At 40.4% G+C, this 20,285-nt stretch overlaps 1 protein-coding gene across 1 annotated transcript in view; it reads right to left on the reverse strand.

Moving 5' to 3' along the window:
• Positions 1-20,285, reverse strand: part of DNAH11 (dynein axonemal heavy chain 11) — a 424,128-nt gene that overhangs the window by 66,198 nt on the left and 337,645 nt on the right. Inside the window, exons 67-70 of the mRNA XM_073630040.1 lie at positions 16,468-16,672; positions 6,869-7,033; positions 3,268-3,408; positions 1,333-1,503 (exon numbers count right to left, since the gene is read on the reverse strand). Of these exons, the coding sequence (XP_073486141.1) occupies positions 1,333-1,503; positions 3,268-3,408; positions 6,869-7,033; positions 16,468-16,672 (682 nt within the window). The remainder of the gene's footprint in view (positions 1-1,332; positions 1,504-3,267; positions 3,409-6,868; positions 7,034-16,467; positions 16,673-20,285) is intronic.

Below are 20,285 nucleotides of genomic sequence, written 5' to 3' on the forward strand. Positions count from 1 at the left end.
ACATGTTTCCACACACTAGAGGTAAGTGATCTATTACAGTATAGTTAGTACTACAGTATATCAGTGGAGGTAAGTGACATTACACAGTACAATGAATGAAGTATGATTTCCTCCCACTGTAGGTAAGTGTTTATTTACATAAAAATCTGAGATACATCCATTCCTCACCGTAAGGGTAAGTGATACATTATATTTGTCTGCATTTAGGGACACGCACCTCCACAGCTGCCAAACTTGTACTAGCAGTCGCTGTGTCCTAACAGACATGAATGGGGCTGCCTGCCTATGGATGCACGGAACACCTGTGCATACTTTGTGGGCAAAGATGGCTCTTCCCATGTGTGTGGATAGGTATTCCCTTGTAAACGAGGTCTTGAGATATCTTATCTCCTAGTGAAGGAAATTGGGTTGATTTACTAAAGGCAAGTAGACTTTGCACTTTCGAGTGCAGTTGTCCTAATTTTCCCCAGAGCTTAGTGATTGGTGACTCTTCACTTTGTAAACAATACCCAATAAATTGCAAGGTAAAAAAAAAATAGCATTTTTGCTTACACGTGATTGGATGATGGAAATCTGCAGAGCTTCATTGCATTCACTAAGCTCTGGGAAAAAAAGCGCACAGTCTATTTGCCTTTAGCAAATCAACCCCAATATATTACAGAATAATTGACACAATGGGGTTGATTTACTAATGTCAAATAGTCTGTGCATGTTGCAAAGCATAGTTACACTCTGCAAGAGCAGTTGCTCCAGAGCTTAGAAATGAGCAGAAGCTCTGCTGACGACTTCCATCATCCAATCATGTGAAAGCAAAAATGCTGTTTTTTTATTATCCTTGCATGTGATTGGGTATTTTTGCAAAGTGAAGATTTACCTAATTTACTATGTTCTGGAGCAAATGCACTTTGCAAAGTCTATCTGCCTTTAGTAATGACACCCCCCCATATTTCCTAACTGTGGAGATGTGCGATATACTGTAAACTTAGTTATATAGTATGCCGTAGTGAAAAGCCCATTTCTGTTTAGTAATCTAGTAAATTGAAAGGCCAAATCAATATTAACCAATGATCTCCTTTCGGGATACATTCTATCACTGGGCCTCATTTATGAGACAAGAGCTGATTGCTTTGTGCGAGGCAAGCAACTATGCTCACAGTTTCTTTTGCTTATATGAAATTCCTAGAAATATGAACTGATTTCTTGCTACAAGCAATATGGACAGTATTTATTTTACACGGAAGGCCCATGCTATCTAGAATAAACTTTTTTTTTACAACAGCAAGCTGTTCTACCATTACAGTATTTTCAGTACATCAAATAGTTCAGCTTTACCTGAAAAGCAGTCTGAGACAGGAACGTAAGTTTGTCCTTTTCAAAGAGCCCCTGACTCGTATACAGGAATGTTGAGTATGTAATACATTCAGTCAGATTTGCCACTCTTTCTTTTACATCTTCTGAAGCCTCTGCACGTGCAATGGCTTTATGGAAGACTACATTAAAAGCCTATAAAGATATGACATGATGAATCAGTTCTGCAACTCACAGCAGGAGCAATAATAATAACTGTTATGATTACAGGCTTCATGCACTGTAGAACCATTGTCTTTCTATAATTCATGAGAAATAAAGTTTATGTTTACAAGCCAGAGCTCAGGCTTTATTAGCCAGAAGAGTTTATTTTTCACCTCTATGGAAAGAACACAGGAATTTAATATAGCTATTGGCTACTTTTATCCACAATGTTTAAAAGGGTTAGAAGCGTTGCATAGAGTCTAAATGAAATGTAACACATTTATAATAAAATAATTTGATTTGTTCTTTTTGTGGGCTGTTTTTATTATCTTTTTGTCCACTTCTCTATTAGATTGAGGCCGTATCAAAAGCGTTATGATAAGAAAATTACTTATTGTCCATAGACCCAATTAGCCAACCAATCTCATTTCTACAGTGAAGTGTTGAAAAAAAAAAATTGGGTTACTATAATCAACAACAAATTATGTTCCCATAATTTATCAAAATAGGAAAATCAGGGTGTTTTTATACAAGGAAGCCATACAGTGTTGCTGTAATACAGACATGTAGTATCAGACATATATTGTCATAATGTTGTCTATACTATGTCATCCAGCTGAAATGGCTTATAGACGGTATTTGGTAGCCATACTGCCTGCCCACAACATTTTACAGTTGTCAACATATGTAAGTGTGAAAATAGCCTAATAACAAGACTTGATTATCACCTTAGGACAAAGCAGCCCCAGCTCAGCTTACCAGGATGACTGTATGTACACACAACCACCCTAATTCCAATGTAAATCATTGGCATGATCTGGACAGCTCAAAATTTTGGAGTACCAACAGGCTACCTTTTATAATAAACAGAGCTATTTGAGAACGGGAAGCTAATAGGGCCTTTAACTAGCCTAAAGCTAAAATTTAGGGTCCATTCAGACAAGGCAATTTGCCTCGTTTCTTAAGACATAAGTTCACACCACTGCATTGCGGTAGTGTGTGCAAAAAAAAAAAAAAGTACTGCATGCATACTGCTTGTGGTGGAACCCTCTGCATTACAACAAAGCTGTGCGAACAAAACCTAATGAAATGTTACTTGGGACTTTTCAATAAAGTTATAACAAAAAAAAAATTATTTGCTGGCATCGGCACTTCAGCACTCTATCCTCCCAGCACACACCAGTGACCATAGGTTCAGCTTAGCTGCTGGTATGAATGGATCTTTAGAACAGTAGCCTAAAGCCAACTATTGGCACAGCAGATCTCCTTGCACCTGCCAGAGTTGCCATACTGTCAATACCAGCCTACTTGCTAAGTCCTATTGATACTAAATAACAAAGAGGCACCAAAAAAGAACATATAGACTTTGCATGTATATATCATTGATCATACCAAACATCTGTCCTACCAACAGCTATTACAGAGCAGTTGACGACTACTGTGGGTGGCATTAGAGAAGGGAATGCATAAGGAGTTACTACACCCCCTGGAGCTGTCACATACCTAGGACATAGGCATCTGAGACAAGGTGCCTTGGGCATCTAGTAGTGCTGCACTCTTGTAATGCATGACTCAAAATGCCTAGAAGAATAACTGTTCTGCAAGAAGCAACTAATCTCATTCTTTCTTCCTTGTACTATAAACAAGTAAGAATCCAAAACTCAGCAACCTAGGCATGTTTTTCTTCAGACACTCTCAGTGATAACATACTGCGCAGGAGTAGGCTTGGCTAATGTTTCCAGAAGTAAGACTTACCTTTAATGAGAACTGGTAAATTGGGTTAATTTTGCGGAGATCACTCATAACAAAATACAGGAGCGATGCCCTGGCTGCGGCTGGCCTGTAGTGTTCTCTGGCTTCATTAATTTTTATCTCATTCTCTTTTGCTTCAACCACCTGTTATATAATAAAGATACTCAAACATCAGACAGATTTGACTGCTGTATTTCTGCATAATGCTTGGAAAGGGATTTGGACATCTAACAGATAAACAATAGAAGTTCACTTTACTTCTGGAGTGCTTCTCCGCAACAATTTGGACAAAATACAAAAATGTATAATAAATGATCAACTTGATCATCTCAAAAGGTCGCATACTGGTCCAGTACTGGTAGCAGAGAAAACTAAAATATATGTTATTGCACAACATCCATTTTTTTGTCACTTTTTCCTTTACATTGTAGGTTTCCATGTTAAAATAAAATTCCATTAAAAACTATATCGCCGGAACCCACAAGATTTTTTTGTATCAGGTTATCCTTTAATCCTTACAGAGGACCAGTTGTCATTTGGCCTTTGCAAGAATCAAATATTTGATCTAAAAAATGGAGTTCTCAGACATACTTTTAAAAGCTTTATAGGTAATTAATAAGGGAGGAATGATAAATCATTCATAGGTATGCCTATATAATTTTACAACTTAAAACCAACCTGAGCTTTTGCTGTGAATGCAGGCAAAGCAAAAGGTTCATTTTAACCCTGTCCCCACCATCTGCCTACTTATGCCGCGTACACACGATCGGAAATTCCGCTAGCAAAACTCCAATGAGAGCTTTTTGTTGGAAAATGCGACCGTGTGTATGCTCCATCGGTCTTTTGCTGGCGGAATTCCAGCCAGCAAAAGATTGGGAGCATGTTCTCTATTTTTCGGTCGGGAAAAGTTCCTATACGAAAATGCAATCATCTGTACAAATTCCGATACGCAAAATTCCCACGCATGCTCGGAAGCATTGAACTTAATTTTCTCAGCTCGTAATAGTGTTGTACGTCACTGCGTTCTTGACGGTCGAAAGTTCAGAGAACTTTTGTGTGACCGTGTGTATGCAAGGCAAGCTTGAGCGGAATTCCGTCGGAACAACCAACCAAGTTTTTTCCGACGGAAAATCCGCTCGTGTGTACGGGGCTTTACTGTCCACTCAATACCTTTCTCCTTTCAGCCACTGAGAATGAGGAGAGTTAGCCTTCTATAAGCTCCAAGTTGCAAATTGGACCTTACACTGGGCTAAGAACTCTCTCTCTACCCCGATGTGATAGCACTGGGTGGCCAACTGGCCAGCTGTTTCTGTTGTATTTATAATATAGAGATCAGCTTAGTTGAAAACTACAAAGAAGGTTAAATGGTCCTTGAAAGTTAAGTCCCAACAGTGGCTAACAAAACTGGCACACTTATATAGAGGAAAAGGGAAAAATATTTTATTACAAGTATATTTGCTACTGTTAGTTTTATGAATGAATCTCGTATATTTTTTTTTCTTGAAATCCGCATTAGCAACTTTAGACGTGTTAAAATTTCAATTAAGCGAGATAAAAGATGGAGAACATACACATTTTTCATCTGAATAAAAGCACAACACCTGTTTTAATTAAACAAAAAATTACAAAAAACAAACATTTCACCATAGGGCCTATTAGACACTTTATAACATTAGAAAAGTAGTATTAGAAAAGAGATACATTCATTCTTTTATACATATGTAACAATATCGGGAAGAACATTCCAGAGAAATTATGCCAGGTGTTGTAGAAATAGGCTCCCCCGTAGGACTCCTCTGAACAGATCAGAACAGTTACTATTACACAGCGGAATACCACGGAATCAACTAATGCCTTCTTATATCTCTCTACCGGCTAACACAAAAGAGTTCCTGTTTGGCCCCTAAACCCCCTTCTGTTCATAATTAAAATCAAAATAATAAAGGCTTACGTCTGTCTACTGCTTTTTATTTAACGTAACATCTTTTAATAAAACTTTGCATTATTCTGTCTTCTGTTGCCCAACCAAAATAAAATATTATTTTTGCGAACTGTCATTTCTAATATCTAGCGGCACAACTGATAAAAGTCCATGAAAGGTTCTGGCCATCTAGAGAGAATGCTTGCACAGCAACAGAGGTAGCTGTGGTGACTTCTTATGAGATCCTTTATAACTCTGTCCAGGGCCAGGACAAGGGGAGGGCAGAAAGGAGGGCTGCCCTAGGCGCAGCATGTATTGTAGGGATGGGGGTGCCGCAGGTTCCTTCTACTATAAGGCTGACAAGAGTAGTGACAGCGACATCACTACTTCTGCCAGCCCAGCGCTGGAAGCGGCAAGGAGAAGAGGAGAGAGCCGGGAGGAGGTGCGAGCTGTGCTTTCTCTCTCCCCTTCCTCCACATAAGTTCACACATAATGAAGGGGGGCTGCAATTTGGTATCTTTGCACTGGATGATCTTCTCCTGGCACTGACTGTCTATCGGTAAACAGTTTGTCAAGTACAGGGAACCGCTGTAAGACTAGACTGAATATATTCCGGTTTATTATATGGAATATTTGTAAAGAAGATAATAATAATAATCCGCTCTGGGGTAACCCATCTCTGCCTAAGTTTTTGAAAATTCCTAGTGCTGCATACTGGGCCTCTCTGGGCATTACATTTATATATAAGCTTTTTGTTAATAAGCAATTTCAATGCTTACAAGTTTTGCTGGTTGAAAGAGAGATCCCTCCAGATAAATTCCTATTTTCAACTTCCGACATGCTGCTAGTACACAGTTAGGCGCTCTAGAGGCGGCCTTCTCTGACACTCCTTAAGAGTGTCTTTTTTTACCTCAGCTAAAACTAAATTGATTTCATAATATTGTACAGAATTATTGTCTACCACCTATAACCAATGCTTTTATACTGTATAAGGGATAAACGGCAAATGTTAGCCATTAGTCAGCTAGCTCCTCAGCACTTTGAGGATTTTAAGGAGACTTGTATATCCTAGGTTATTTATTAAAAGTCAAACTAATACAACTTAAACGCTACAATCAAATTTGCTACACGCTTCTGAGGGGACCAGTGAATGACCTTTCACCTCCATCCCAAACCAATAAATTATTATGCACTTTTATGCCAAAACAATCTATTGTTATCACATAGAAAAGATCCTCCCCCATCACAATATGGACGAATGTGATTAATTCAGTTTTTCCGCTATATCAGCTTTCTCTCTCTTCCAAATACTTCCTGCGGAGATTTGATAAAATTTGGGATCTGTGGTCTCGCTCAGCTCTCATGGCTACACCCCCCCAAAAGTAAGGAAGGCAGGAGACAGTCAAATTACTTTTGCTTTGTAAGATGTAGATTTTTTCTACCTTGTACAGTATATGGTTTAACTACACTCACTATACAAACGTCTATGTATCCAGTAAGGGAGAAAAGAGGCTACATTTTTGTTTAATAGACTTTACAGCTTTAATAAACCTTATGTCATAATGTTGTTTTGTATGTTATAAAAAACAAAAAGTATATTTGAAAAATATCACTTGTGACTGGACAGATAGTTACTTTAGTTATGCGATCTTTATCATTTGTAAAAAGAATAGCGTACTGTACCTTAAGCTGGATCTCAGCAGCTGTGGATTTTGTGGACTCCAGCTTCTCCACCAGTTCCATATCACCTAAAAAATTTCCCTCTGCTGCTGAAAGGCGAATCAGCAACTCATCTTCCAAGCGCTTCAGTTCTATCTTAAATTCATTCTGCTGCTTGGTTAACATGGACTGAAAAGAGAGTGGAAAGGGATCCCTTATTCTCAGAGATGGGCAACTATCTAAATCATAAATACATTTCATGAGGAGCAACTTACCCTCTACAGATCCCTGGGAAGTAAGTCCAAAGAATGTCTAGAAGCATTTAAGCATTCCTGTGCTTAGGTGCTATTGGGTTGTATTGCTATGATGATATCATGGATATCAAACTACAGTCACATGATTTACTGTGATTACAAAACTGTAGCATCATCAATAGATCTGCACTGTGGAGGTCTCTTATGGCTGTAGCTGCTTTCAGATGATCACATTTTACATTTAAGCAGTGCTAGCCAAAGGAGCAACACAGCCCTTTTTCGTTTTTTTTTTTAAATAATCTTTATTCGATTCTTCATAGTATAGAAATATACAAAATATCAAGTTCTCAATTATACCACATACATTACAAAACATATATAGTAGAAAAAAAAATGTTCCCCGTCCATTTTCCCTTTTAACCCTTACCCACCCCCCCTAATAACTTATACCCTCCCCCCATACCTTTTACCGAAATTCCTTACACCTCCTTCACATGTTACTTTTAGGACCTTAAAGTCATCTCCTTCATTTTCTCATTACACAGGGTATCCCAATTCCTCTAGCCAAGGCTTCCAAATGTTTTTAAACTCTCTCAAATTCCTTCTCCTTGCGTACACTACCTTTTCCTTCCACGCTGTTTCAGTTACAGCTCTAATCCAGTCATCCTTCGTGGGAGGTTTCTCTGCCTGCCATCTCTGCGCTATTAATTTCCTTGCTTGAAAAAGACATCTCCGTACTATTTTAGTTTTAGCATTTCCTCTATTTGAACACTCCTCTACTCCCAAAATACACAATTTCGGATCCATTTTAAGTTCTACAGTAAAGATCTTATTTAAGGTATCCAGTATCCCAGACCAATAACGAAATAATTTTGGGCATTTCCAGATCATATGTATCAAATCCCCGGTGTTCTGGCATCAAGGGCATTTAGCATCCACCCTCCGTCCAAATTCAAACATTCTTTTAGGGGTATAATATGTCCTATGCAGTAACATTAAATGTGAAACCTTCTGGTCAGGTGAAACCGAAACCTGATGTCCTCCCACCAGTATCTTTTTCCATCGTTTGTCTGATATTATACCCAGGTCCCCTTCCCATTTACTTCTACATTTAAGCTTTTCTGGAATCTCGATACTACTTCTACATATATGTGGATAGATTTCGGCTATGGATCCACTATATCCACCCAAACTACCCAATCTTTGGAGTATGGGAGAGTTATTCCAAATTGGTCCCTGGCCCCCAAACTGGGCATTTAGGGCATGTTTGATTTGGAAATAATTGTAGAGTGAGTGGTTCGGAATATCATATTCCTCCTTTAAAGAGAAGAATGTTTTTAAGACATTTTCGTTGTATAACTGAGCCAGTCTATCTATTCCTTTTAATTCCCACGATTTTATTTTCCCTATTGGCTTTAGTTCTTGTAAGTTCTTATTATTCCAAAGAGGGGCACACTTGATCATGCCTCCCATTCCCTTCATGGCCTTAATAGATTTCCAAACTGTTATAGTTAATTTAACCGTAGGGGTTCTATGAACAAAAGAGTTTGCCTCTAGAACCTCCACTACTGTCTTATGGGGTGCTTCAGTAATCAGTATTCCTCCATTGTTGTTGCCCTCTAGGTCAGTACCCATCCCTAGATGCTGTAGTTGGGCTGCTAGGAAATAGCTCCGTGGGTGAGGAACTGCCAAACCCCCCTCTCGTGTTGACAGTTGTAGGGTTTGTAGACTTATCCTAGGCTGCCCACCTTTCCAAATAAGATCTCCTAATGTTGTATCGATTTTTTAAACCATTTCCTACTTATCCATATTGGTGAATTGTGCAACACGTACAATAGCTGAAGGAGCCACAGCATTTTAATCAAATTACATCTCCCGGCCACTGATAATGGTAGACCCCTCCATATTTCAGTCTTACTTTTAAATTTTGTTAACAAGGGAACTAAGTTGTTGTTTATAAAATTATTTGGATCCTTCGTTATATTTATACCCAAATATTTTGTTATTTCTACCATTTCCATTTGAATTTTTCCTAAGGGGGTACACCTCCCAATGGGGTCTATTGGTAATAATACTGATTTCTCCCAGTTTATGGACAGACCAGAAAGCCTTCCGAAACACAAGACGATATCCATCACCTGTCTAAGGGATCGCTCCGTATCACCCAAAAATATGAGGACATCGTCCGCATATAATGCGATCCGCTCTTCCCTGGTTCTCCTCCGGAACCCTTCCATATTCCTATTTTGTCTTGCTGCAATGGCTAATGGCTCCATTGCTAAGACAAAAATCAGGGGGGACAAAGGGCACCCCTGCCTTGAACCTCTTTCTAATTGGAACCCAACAGAATAGTCATTGTTGGCTCTAACTTTTGCATTTTGGGTCCTTATATAATGTTTTAACCCACCTAATAAAGCAGGGACCGAAACCAAACTCCTTCAGTACCCGCCAGATATATTCCCACTCTAAGCTGTCAAATGCTTTTACCACGTCTAACAGCATAACTGCCCTCGAACCCACGTTCTCTGTAGGAATCTGTAAGTTCAGAAAAACCCTCCTAATATTCATACTAGTTCTTTGGGGAATGAATCCTGTTTGATCTGGATGGATCACTTTACTAATTATTTTCCTCAGTCTGGCAGCCAGGACCTTTGCTAAAATCTTAACGTCTGAACAGAGTAAGGGAATAGGTCTATAGGACCTCGGTTCAAGGGGGTCTTTGCCTTCTTTATGCAGAACAATAATCGTGGCTTCTGTCACTGATATGGGTAATTTCCCCTCTTCCTTTGCCCAGTTAAATACCTTCAGGAGCCCTGGGAGTAGTACTTCCCCATAGTATTTAAAGGTCTCCGCTGGGAGGCCATCCGGGCCAGGGGATTTCTGATTGGCCATTTCTGTTGCTGCTATTTTAATTTCCTCCAGTGTAATCGGGCCTTCCAATTCCTCCCTGTCAGTCTCTGCTAAAGAGGGCATCTCAATGTTACTAAAAAAAGTGGTCCATTTCCTCTCCTCCCATGACCCCACGGGATTTATACAGTCCCTCATAATATACGTTAAATGTATTGGTGATCACATCTACCTGAGAGGAGATCTCACCTCTCGCAATAGCTGGGATCATGGAGGGTGAGGAACTAGTCCTGACAATATGAGCCAGCATCTTCCCGACTCTTTCCCCTTCCCCGTATACAATTTGTTTCTGAAACAGCCTCTTATTTTTTGACTTCCTAAATATTATATCTTGGTATCTTTGTTGCTTATTCTTCCAAACACTTTGATTATCCAGGGATGGTTCTTTCACATACTCCCTTTCTGCCTCTATTAACTCCTTCCTAGTCTTATCCTCCCAATCCCAAGATGATTTTTAAATTTTGGACACTTTCTGAATGAGTAATCCCCTCAAATATGCCTTCAATGCGTCCCACATCACCCCCTTCGTTGTGGTTTCTGCATTGAGTACTATGAACTCCTTCAACTTAGCTACTATGTCATTCTTATCCTCCATTATCTCAAACCACGTTGGGTTCATCTTCCATACCCTACAAAATCTCTTATTTCTTGAAATTACCGAGACTGACAGCAAAGAGGGGTCCGAAACCCCCCTGGGTTGATAGACTATATCTTTTATTGTTTGGGATGCCAACTCATTGCCCAATACGAGGTCTATCCTTGAAAGAGTAGAGTAGGAACTCGAATAGCATGAATACTGTAGCGCTTCCGGGTTCCGTATTCTCCAGAGGTCAGACAGCCCGGCTTCTTGAAGAAATTGGGCCATCTGATTTTCCTGCATCCCTTGTCCCTGTTTTCCTGGGGGAAACCTATCTACTTTTTTATCTAGAACCACATTAAAATCCCCAATTACTATAATTGGTAGCTCAGTTTTATCTATTATGAATTCCAATAAGCGATACATAACGTCCAATCTAAAGGAAGGGGGAATATAAATATTTGCTAACACATATTCCTGATTCTCTATTATACAATGCAAGAAGATATATCGGCCCTCTTCGTCTATTTTACACTGTCTGCAAGAGAACACCACCCCTCTACCAATTAACACCGACACACCCCTACAATAGGAGGTGTGTACAAAGTGAAACTGGTACTGAAATCTCTTATTCCTTACATGCTTTTTAGTGTCTTTTGTTAGATGTGTCTCCTGCAGACAGATAATTCCAACTTTAAATATATCCAATACGTCAAATACGGCTGCTCTTTTGGCAGAGGTACCCAACCCTTGAACATTCCATGACCCAATATTCAATACCATTGGTTGTTCTGGTAATAGCGATCAAAAGAGCAAGAGGGAAAAAGGAGATTAATACCTAATGGTATCAAGGAGAGAGATACAATAAGCAAAGGGGAGCTTTGTAATATAAAACCTATTAATCTAAAGAACACCATTTCCCTTTGTGCTTTAGTGCCCAAAAATTCTAGATTGCTCATCCCTATTAATGGTAAAAAATTCCCTTTTGACCAAATATTTTAAATTAATTTCCTCAACTATTTCAACTTTACCCATAATTCACACTCCCAATATAAGTGTTGTAACTGTATTTTTAATTTTCATGTGTTCATTGGATTACTCTATAAAATAATGTGCAATATAATGTGCCATACATCTCCTTACGGTCCAGTGATCTGTATGTTCCCCTACTGTGTATTGTCCTGCTTCTATATCCCTTGCCCACCCCCGCCCACTCCAACCCTCCCCAACTCAAAAACCTAGTATTTATATCCCCCCCCCCCCTTCACCATTCTAGGTTACCCCTAAAGGCTTTTTTAATGACCGTCACACACCACCATACCCTTACAAAACCCATTCCACCTACTCCCATACCTCCATTCGCCCCTCCCACCTCCCACCCTTCCCTCCCAATGTTCAAACATAAACCCATCTCTAATACCACCTTAACCATATGATTTCCCCACCCCACTCCACACAGAGTATATCAATATTATTTTACATTTGCATTTGTGCCCCATCTATGTGCAACATCCCCTAACCAGCTCCCCATTTATTTCTTTGGCAACTGATCTCTCTTATCCTCTAACCATGCCAACGCACCCGCTGGAGAATCAACATAGCCCTTTTTCTAAATTAAAGTATCAGGGCAAAAAAAAAAACACCCCAAAAAAAACAAACATATGCAGTATATCTCTTCAATACATGTACATTTCCCCCATGTTTTATCCCTTTAACAACATCGCAATTACAGAAATGATTTATTGATCTGACAGAAATCCACTGTGATCCTAACTTCCTGCTGCATTGATATTCCATTGCATTATGTCAGTAGGCCTTTTTCTGTACTTGCAATGTCATAAAACATTAAAACATGGGGAAATGCAAATATATTGCAGAGATGTACTGTATATGTATAAGAGAATACTTCACATCACTTAATTCTCCCCTAATGTTCATACAGTTTCTGCCATTCTCATACGTGCATGTCTTTTTAAGGGAAAGGTTGCATATTGTGCCAGTAAAATATTTTTATAGGGATTTCATAACATTAAAGGGAAGGGTTTATGTGCACTCAAATACACGGTACAAAAAAAAAATATATAAAGCATATGTGAACCTTTACCTTGTAAAATAACCCATTTAGTTTAAAACAGAAATGCAAGTCAAAATGTTGTTTATAATATATATATATATATATATACACACACACACACACGGTATCTCACAAAAGTGAGTACACCCCTCACATTTTTGTAAATATTTTATTATATCTTTTCATGTGACAACACTGAAGAAATGACACTTCGCTACAATGTAAAGTAGTGAGTGTACAGCTTGTATAACAGTGTAAATTTGCTGTCCCCTCAAAATAACTAAACACTCAGCCATTAATGTCCAAACCGTTGGCAACAAAAGTGAGTACACCCCTAAGTGAAAATGTCCAAATTGGGTTCAAAGTGTCAATATTGTGTGTGGCCACCATTATTTTCCAGCACTGCCTTAACCCTCTTGGGCATGGAGTTCAGCAGAGCTTCACAGGCTGCCACTGGAGTCCTCTTCCACCCCCCCATGATGACATCACGGAGCTGGTGGATATTAGAGACCTTGCGCTGCTCCACCTTCTGTTTGAGGATGCCCCACAGATGCTCAATAGGGTTTAGGTCTGGAGACATGCTTGGCCAGTCCATCACCCTTACCCTCAGCTTCTTTAGCAAGGCAGTGGTCGTCTTGGAGGTGTGTTTGGGGTCGTTATCATGTTGGAATACTGGCCTGCGGCCCAGTCTCCGAAGGGAGGGGATCAAGCTCTGCTTCAGTATGTCACAGTATATGTTGGAATTCATGGTTCCCTCAATAAACTGTAGCTCCCCAGTGCCAGCAGCACTCATGCAGCCACAGACCATGACAATCCCACCATCATGCTTGACTGTAGGCAAGACACACTTGTCTTTGTACTCCTCACCTGGTTGCCGCCACACATGCTTGACACCATTTGAACCAAATAAGTTTATCTTGGTCCCATCAGACAGGACATGGTTGCAGTAATCCATGTCCTTAGTCGGCTTGTCTTCAGCAAACTGTTTGCGGGCTTTCTTGTGCATCATCTTTAGAAGAGGCTTCCTTCTGGGATGACAGCCATGTAGATAATTTGATGCAGTGTGCGGCGTACGGTCTGAGCACTGACAGGCTGACCCCCCCACCCCTTCAACCTCTGCAGCAATGCTGGCAGGACTCATACCTCTATTTCCCAAAGACAACCTCTGGATAAGATGCTGAGCATGTGCACTCAACTTCTTTGGTTGACCATGGCGAGGCCTGTTCTGAATGGAACCTGTCCTGTTAAACCGCTGTATGGTCTTGGTCACTGTGCTGCGGCTCAGTTTCAGGGTCTTGGTGATCTTCTTTTCACTTAGGGGTGTACTCACTTTTGTGTGTTAAGTTATTTTGAGGGAACAGCAAATTTACACTGTTATACAAGCTGCACACTCACTACTTTACATTGTACCAAAGTGTCATTTCAGCGCTGTCACATGAAAAGATATAATAAATTATTCACAAAAATGTGAGGGGTGTACTCACTTTTGTGAAGTACTAATATATATTATATATACTTTAAAAAGTTTCCAAATTTTTATAATCTCTATTAAATGTAAAAAAAGGGCAAAAACTTTTTGAAGGCCCTATATATATATATATATATATATATATATATATATATATATATATATATATATATATATATATATATATATATATATATATATATATATATATATATATATATATATATACACACACACACATACATATAAATATATATATACATACATACATACATATACACTGTATATTGACACTTCACCACTCATCAAAATAACTTTCAGCAACATAGTCTGATATTTTTTTAGCTACACTGTACCTCAGTCACCTTAATCAAATCACCATGAAAATGTGTCAAGGCATCTGCCTAGATACCATTCCATGGTGATTGGTTTCGGGTGACTGAGGCATAGTGTAGATAGAAAATACCAGAGTATGTTGCGGACATTCATTTGAGCAGAGAAAGCTATCGAATTTTCAACTACATTTCAACATTACAGAACAAGCCCAGTTGAATGTGACGTACTGCTTCTAGCCTGTTTTGTTCTGAGTATCTACCACTCCTGATAAATTGAGAAGTAGTGAGTCACATTCAGCTGGCCTTGTTTTGTAATGTTGAAGAAGTTTTTTTTTCTTCTGAAAGCCCATGGCGTGTGAAACACACTTAAAAACTTCACCCGGTGCCAAAAAAATGTGCACACACATAAGGAGTGAAACATAAAAAAGTGCAACGGGTACACAAGCCCTCTAAAGTCAGAGGGCCTTGCCCTGAATCCTCCGGGGTGTTAGGCTCCTGACAGGGACAAGGGTACTTACACTTGGGCCATCTGGCCGGAACCAGACGGACCCCTTTCTCTGGAGGGTCAGCCGAAACAGACCCACCCAAGTACTCGGTGGGGCTCCCCCGAAGGGAGACCCCATGAGAACTAAGCCAAAAGGCCATGTCCACCCCCTCCCAAGACTTTCAGGGCAGGCCAGAGGACCTGCAACCCTACTAATCACACAGTGCAACAAACCGTGTACAACACAAAAATACAAAAAGTGACACACAAAGGAAATAAATAAAAAGAAAGTGGGGGAAAAGGAAGTAGAGAAGAGTGAAAAAAAAAGTGGCCATTGTGCAATACAATGGCCAGGCCCTCCGGCCAGGAATAAAAAATTCCTCCAGTCCCAGCCAAAAGGCCCGGCCCAGGAGGCAGGTGCAAAAAAAGTGTGTAACGGTGCAGTGACCGTGGTGCCACAAATCAAAGTGACCCTCGCTCACAGTGATTTTATGGCACCCCTGGACTGCTACTCCAGGGGCACATACACCATAGACTTTCATGACCAACCCTGACCAACCCTGACCAACAACCCAGACCACATTAGCCCCCACCCCAGCCAGGAAGGCCTGAAGTTCAGGAAGCTTGGTGAGAGCCCTTGCCATCAAGCCCCACCGTCGCTCCCATCACTCCTACCTAATTACATTTGGGGTATACTAACCGCTCCTCCCCCTCAGCTAGAGAGGAGCCGGTGTTCTCTCCCGAAAAACTGACCGGAGCTAGAGCTACCCCAATCTAGGCCAGAAGGCCAGGGACCCGACCCTCTGGATCAGACCCAGATGCAGCACCCATTCTCACCAGGAGCACCCTTCTGGACGGCTCAGACTCAACCATGCTGACGCCAACAAAGGACGTCCAGACCCTGGCCACTACCGAAACCGCCCTTCCAGGTGCAATGACACCATTGGATTTGCATCTGCCCTCCCCACACTCGGGAGTGACATAGCGCCGCCTCTGGCAACTGATAAGAACAGATACTACACTTGAGCTTAGCCAAAAGGCCGAAAAGCATTGAATGTTGAAGAAGTTTTGCACACTCATCAAAGTACAGTAACTTTCTCAGCTCAAATGAGTTTCAGCAACATACTCTGGTATTTATAGCTATACTATACCCTGGTCACCTTAATCCGATCACTATGGAATTTATCATGGCAGACACATTTTGATGGTGATTGCATTAAGGTGACTGAATTACTTGTCTGGCTGTAAATGCTCAAGTATATTCCTGAAACTCATTAGTGCTGAGAAAGCTACCTGGAAGGGTGGTGAAACATCTTTAACATTACAGAACAAGGCCAGATGAAAATGACTAACTAATATTAGGTACATCATGACCAGGATAAACAAGAACCTCCACAGACACCATTCATGATACCTTAGCGTGTGCCTAAACCAACATTAACCACTATATGAACTTTTACAGGCTAGTTCTTTCACATTCCAAAAACAACCCAAACAGAATCCTAACAGTTATTTCTGTGTTACCTTCAGGCTTTCTAGGTCTGGTCTCTCAATGCTGACCACATCCGCCAGTAGTTGGTCCTCCAGTCCATCAGTAGTAACTGTGAAATTAATCAGGGTGGTCTGAGCCTGAAGCTCTGGCTTGTAGTGGGGATTGGCAAGCTTTGTGTGGAGAATTAAGCGGAAGCCTTTGGTGTATTCGCATTCTTTGTCGCCAATCTTAATATATCTATTATAAATAAAAAATAATGAATTATATGCAGCCCCATAAAACTAGAAATAAAGAAAGACTTTGGGGAGTACTATGTAAACACTGCAAAGTCAACATTGCATAGCATTGAGTATATTAAATGACAATAATAATAATTTCAAGTATATCTTAACCTCATATAATAGTCTGTAAAATAAAAGGGTAAGTAGCATTGTTTACATCAGTCTTTATTATTATTACCAGACTTAGTGGCGGATGGGGAAAAATTGGGTGACGACCTTGAGTTTAGCCAGAAATGCTGTTTAACGTGCAAGACTGTAATCACAGATTAGGGAGATATAAAACATTTGCATGGCTGTTCATGCGTTGTATTACTGTGATAGCACAATACCATTAATTAGGATGGTTGTGAATAAAAACAAATAGACAAGTGGCCTTGAAATAAATGTTAATTTAAAACAGAGTTTAAAAGTGTAATTTCACCTTTTGGCCAGCAAAATGCAGACTAAGAAAGCTTTTGGATGGAGTGAGGAAAGCTTATAAGAACTTCTGAGGGGATTTAGCCTCTCTTTTTATTGCTAGAACAGAAAGAAATGGGAAATCCCAAACTTTACCAGAGCAGTAAGTAAAAGGAAATATTTCAAATGGGACACTGGTTCCAAGGGCAACTGTCTAAAAAAATTCTTTCCTCTCAATTTGGAGAGATTTACGCTCACATCTGTTGTTTCTCCAGAACAGAAAATGGAGGGAAATCTTCCCAATAAGACATAGATTGCGAAGTTCAGGGATACTTATGTAGCGCTTACCCCCGAAGGAGCAGCTGATTTAATTTGGGTCTTTGCCATTCCCCCCTTACCTGTATTTCCACCAGACTGGTATATTTTCCACCAGACACGGGACTTAGAGTCTGTATTAGGCCTTACGCCCACCAGTCACTTTGTTACAAGTAATGGCGAGTACTAGTGCGCAAACCACAAATTAAAATAAATAAATGATACAAACAAAAGAGCAATCGTAAAAATTAAACTCAATATAAGTAATGACAGCGCAGCTGTGTAATCTGTGCAATCAATGTAAAATATACATTGCCAAATAAATGTCAGGCGAAAGTCCACACAAGTGTGATAAAGTATTGTAAAATTACAGTCCAATAAATATCAAAAAGTGCTTAAACTAGTGCAAAGACCGTGCCCTCGGTAAAAGGTCCCATAAACGGTACAATCCAAATTGTGACAATCTCCAGGAATGGTGAAAGTTTCAAGAGAAAGATACTAATGCCAGCAACAACTCCCCAGTGCAGCAAAGATGTGGTCCTCCCACCCTCTCACCTTATGGCTGATCGATAACAGCCCAGTTAATAATACAGATGATAAAACAGCTCCACGATCCTCCTCAAAATGACTCTAAGGATCTCCCGTCCCAGCACAGCACTCCACTCCACTCCCAGGACACCCTTGGTCAATTATCCAAGTGATATAAAATAGGCGAAGGCGCACTCCATGGTGTAGTATTTAAATACAGCACATTTATTGAATAAATATCCACTTACATTCACATAAACACATACGAGCTACGATTGAAGCTGATTCCTGATCTCGGCTGTGATCGGGAAAAGCCGAACAAGACCCGCCTCTCCTCCCTCTTGTTCGGCTTTTCCCGATCACGGCAGAGATCAGGAATCAGCTTCAATCGTAGCTCGTATTACCCTCTCCCAGAATGCACAGCGGTGGACCACCCCCACTGGGTTACTTCTGAGAAAGAAGAGCACTCAATACACTTCAGCCTGTTGCTTTTCCAACACTAGCCTGTGGTGATGACACCTACAGACAACAATGTGGAACTACACGCAACACAGCCAAAGCTGAAACAGAAGCTAATTTAGCCACAGATTAAATTTGAACGATATACAGAACAGACAACCCCCTAAATTTACATGCAAGCGCCTGATCAACCTAAATTTCATGTCCCCTGCAATGAACAGCACTGTAGGCAAACTGAACTGTGAGAAAAAAATGTCTCAGTCAGTAAACAAGAGTGTTTACCCCATGCAGCAGTGACTACCTCCAGAGACTATAGCGGAATAAACCAGAATTTAATCAATAATGGTAAACTTTATTAATAAATTTGTATAAAACAAATATGTGCTAATTACCCAACACCAATAAAAAGACAAGGTTGTCTTTCCACAAAAAAAGTTTCCCCCCCTCCAAAGACATCAAGTAGTAACCACCCTCTACACGGCAAGCAGAGGAAGTGGTTGGTTGAGCAGATTTTGTAGGCTGTCAGCGGTGTATGTGAGATAAATGTATCACTCACCAGTGGAGATCCCTCTCATCCAGTGTATACATTTTTTATACATTTTATTTTGACTAGCCTATACTGCAGTGGTTTGCTATTTCCGTGAGGTGATATACATCATGCGGTGTTGGTGGGTCAATGGTTAAGGAAATATACTCTATCCTCTACTCAATCACCCGCTTGGTGTGGTTACTACTTGATGTCTGTGGAGGGGGAAAACTTTTTTGTGGGAAGACAACATTGTCTATTAATTGGTGATGGATGTTTTAGACAAATTTATTAATAAAGTTTACCATTTAAAAAAAAATTCTGGTTTATTCCGCTATAGTCTCTGGAGGTAGCCACTGCTGCAGGGGGTAGATACTCTTGTTTAACGACGACATTTTTTCTTAGTGTTACATGGCTACATGAGACCAGGGGCGTAGATAAAGCGGGCATCAGGGGTGTTCAAACCCCCTCCCGAACATCCTGGCAAAATGCACAGACAGTGTCCCTGCTGTTTAGCCTCAGCATCAGCACAGTAGAAGCAATCAGAGTTTTGGATTGCAGTAGCCAGCCCCCCTTCTATTATGCCCCATCCCCTCAGTTTAATAAGGGGTCCCCCTGAGAAGCATGAAATTACTGCGAGGTCTCAGATGCCGGCAATTGACAGTGCACGGTTGAAGGAACTCCTAGACTCCTCCTTAAGGTATCATATGACACAACTGAACTGAGACTGGGGATGCAGAAGTTTTCCTACTTCTGTGCTGTGCTGAAACTGAGGTCTGGTAAGTGGGGAGGCATCAATTTTCTGTTTTGGGAAGGAGGAAGTGAAACTCCAGCCTGGGGGAGTTTCTTTTGGTGGGGGGTTAAGGAAAGGGGGGTGGGTTTGCTTTTGGAGAAGGGGGGAGAAGTTTACAGGGGGTTGTTAATGGCAGGGATTGGCTTCTGGGAGGGAGTTTGATTGGATGAAGTGATATTAAGTGATATTATCTTCATAATTAGGAATCTTTGCTGGAGGAGAGGGTGTTGACTGTAGGAGATATTTTTGCTTTGGGGGGGTCAGTTTAGAGATGGGGGGTTTAATTTTTGGAGGGATATTTGAGGGAGGGAGATATTTTACAATGGGAATATTTGCTTGGGTAGGGAGAGTTCTTAGGAGGGAGAGGGGGATTTTTTTCCTTTAAAAGAGATTTTTTTTTTTAAATTATACTTACCTAGGTGGATGTAGCATTGATCCAATGTTGCATCTGTCCCCAGCTGCTTCTAAGACCAACAACACAATGATCAAAGACCACTGATCACTCAGTTCTCAGCCTTCAGTGAGCAAAGAGTGGTGACTGTCAGTGGAATG

The sequence above is a fragment of the Aquarana catesbeiana genome, linkage group LG05 (assembly GCF_042186555.1).
Source record: "Aquarana catesbeiana isolate 2022-GZ linkage group LG05, ASM4218655v1, whole genome shotgun sequence".
Classification (NCBI taxonomy): Eukaryota; Metazoa; Chordata; class Amphibia; order Anura; family Ranidae; genus Aquarana; species Aquarana catesbeiana.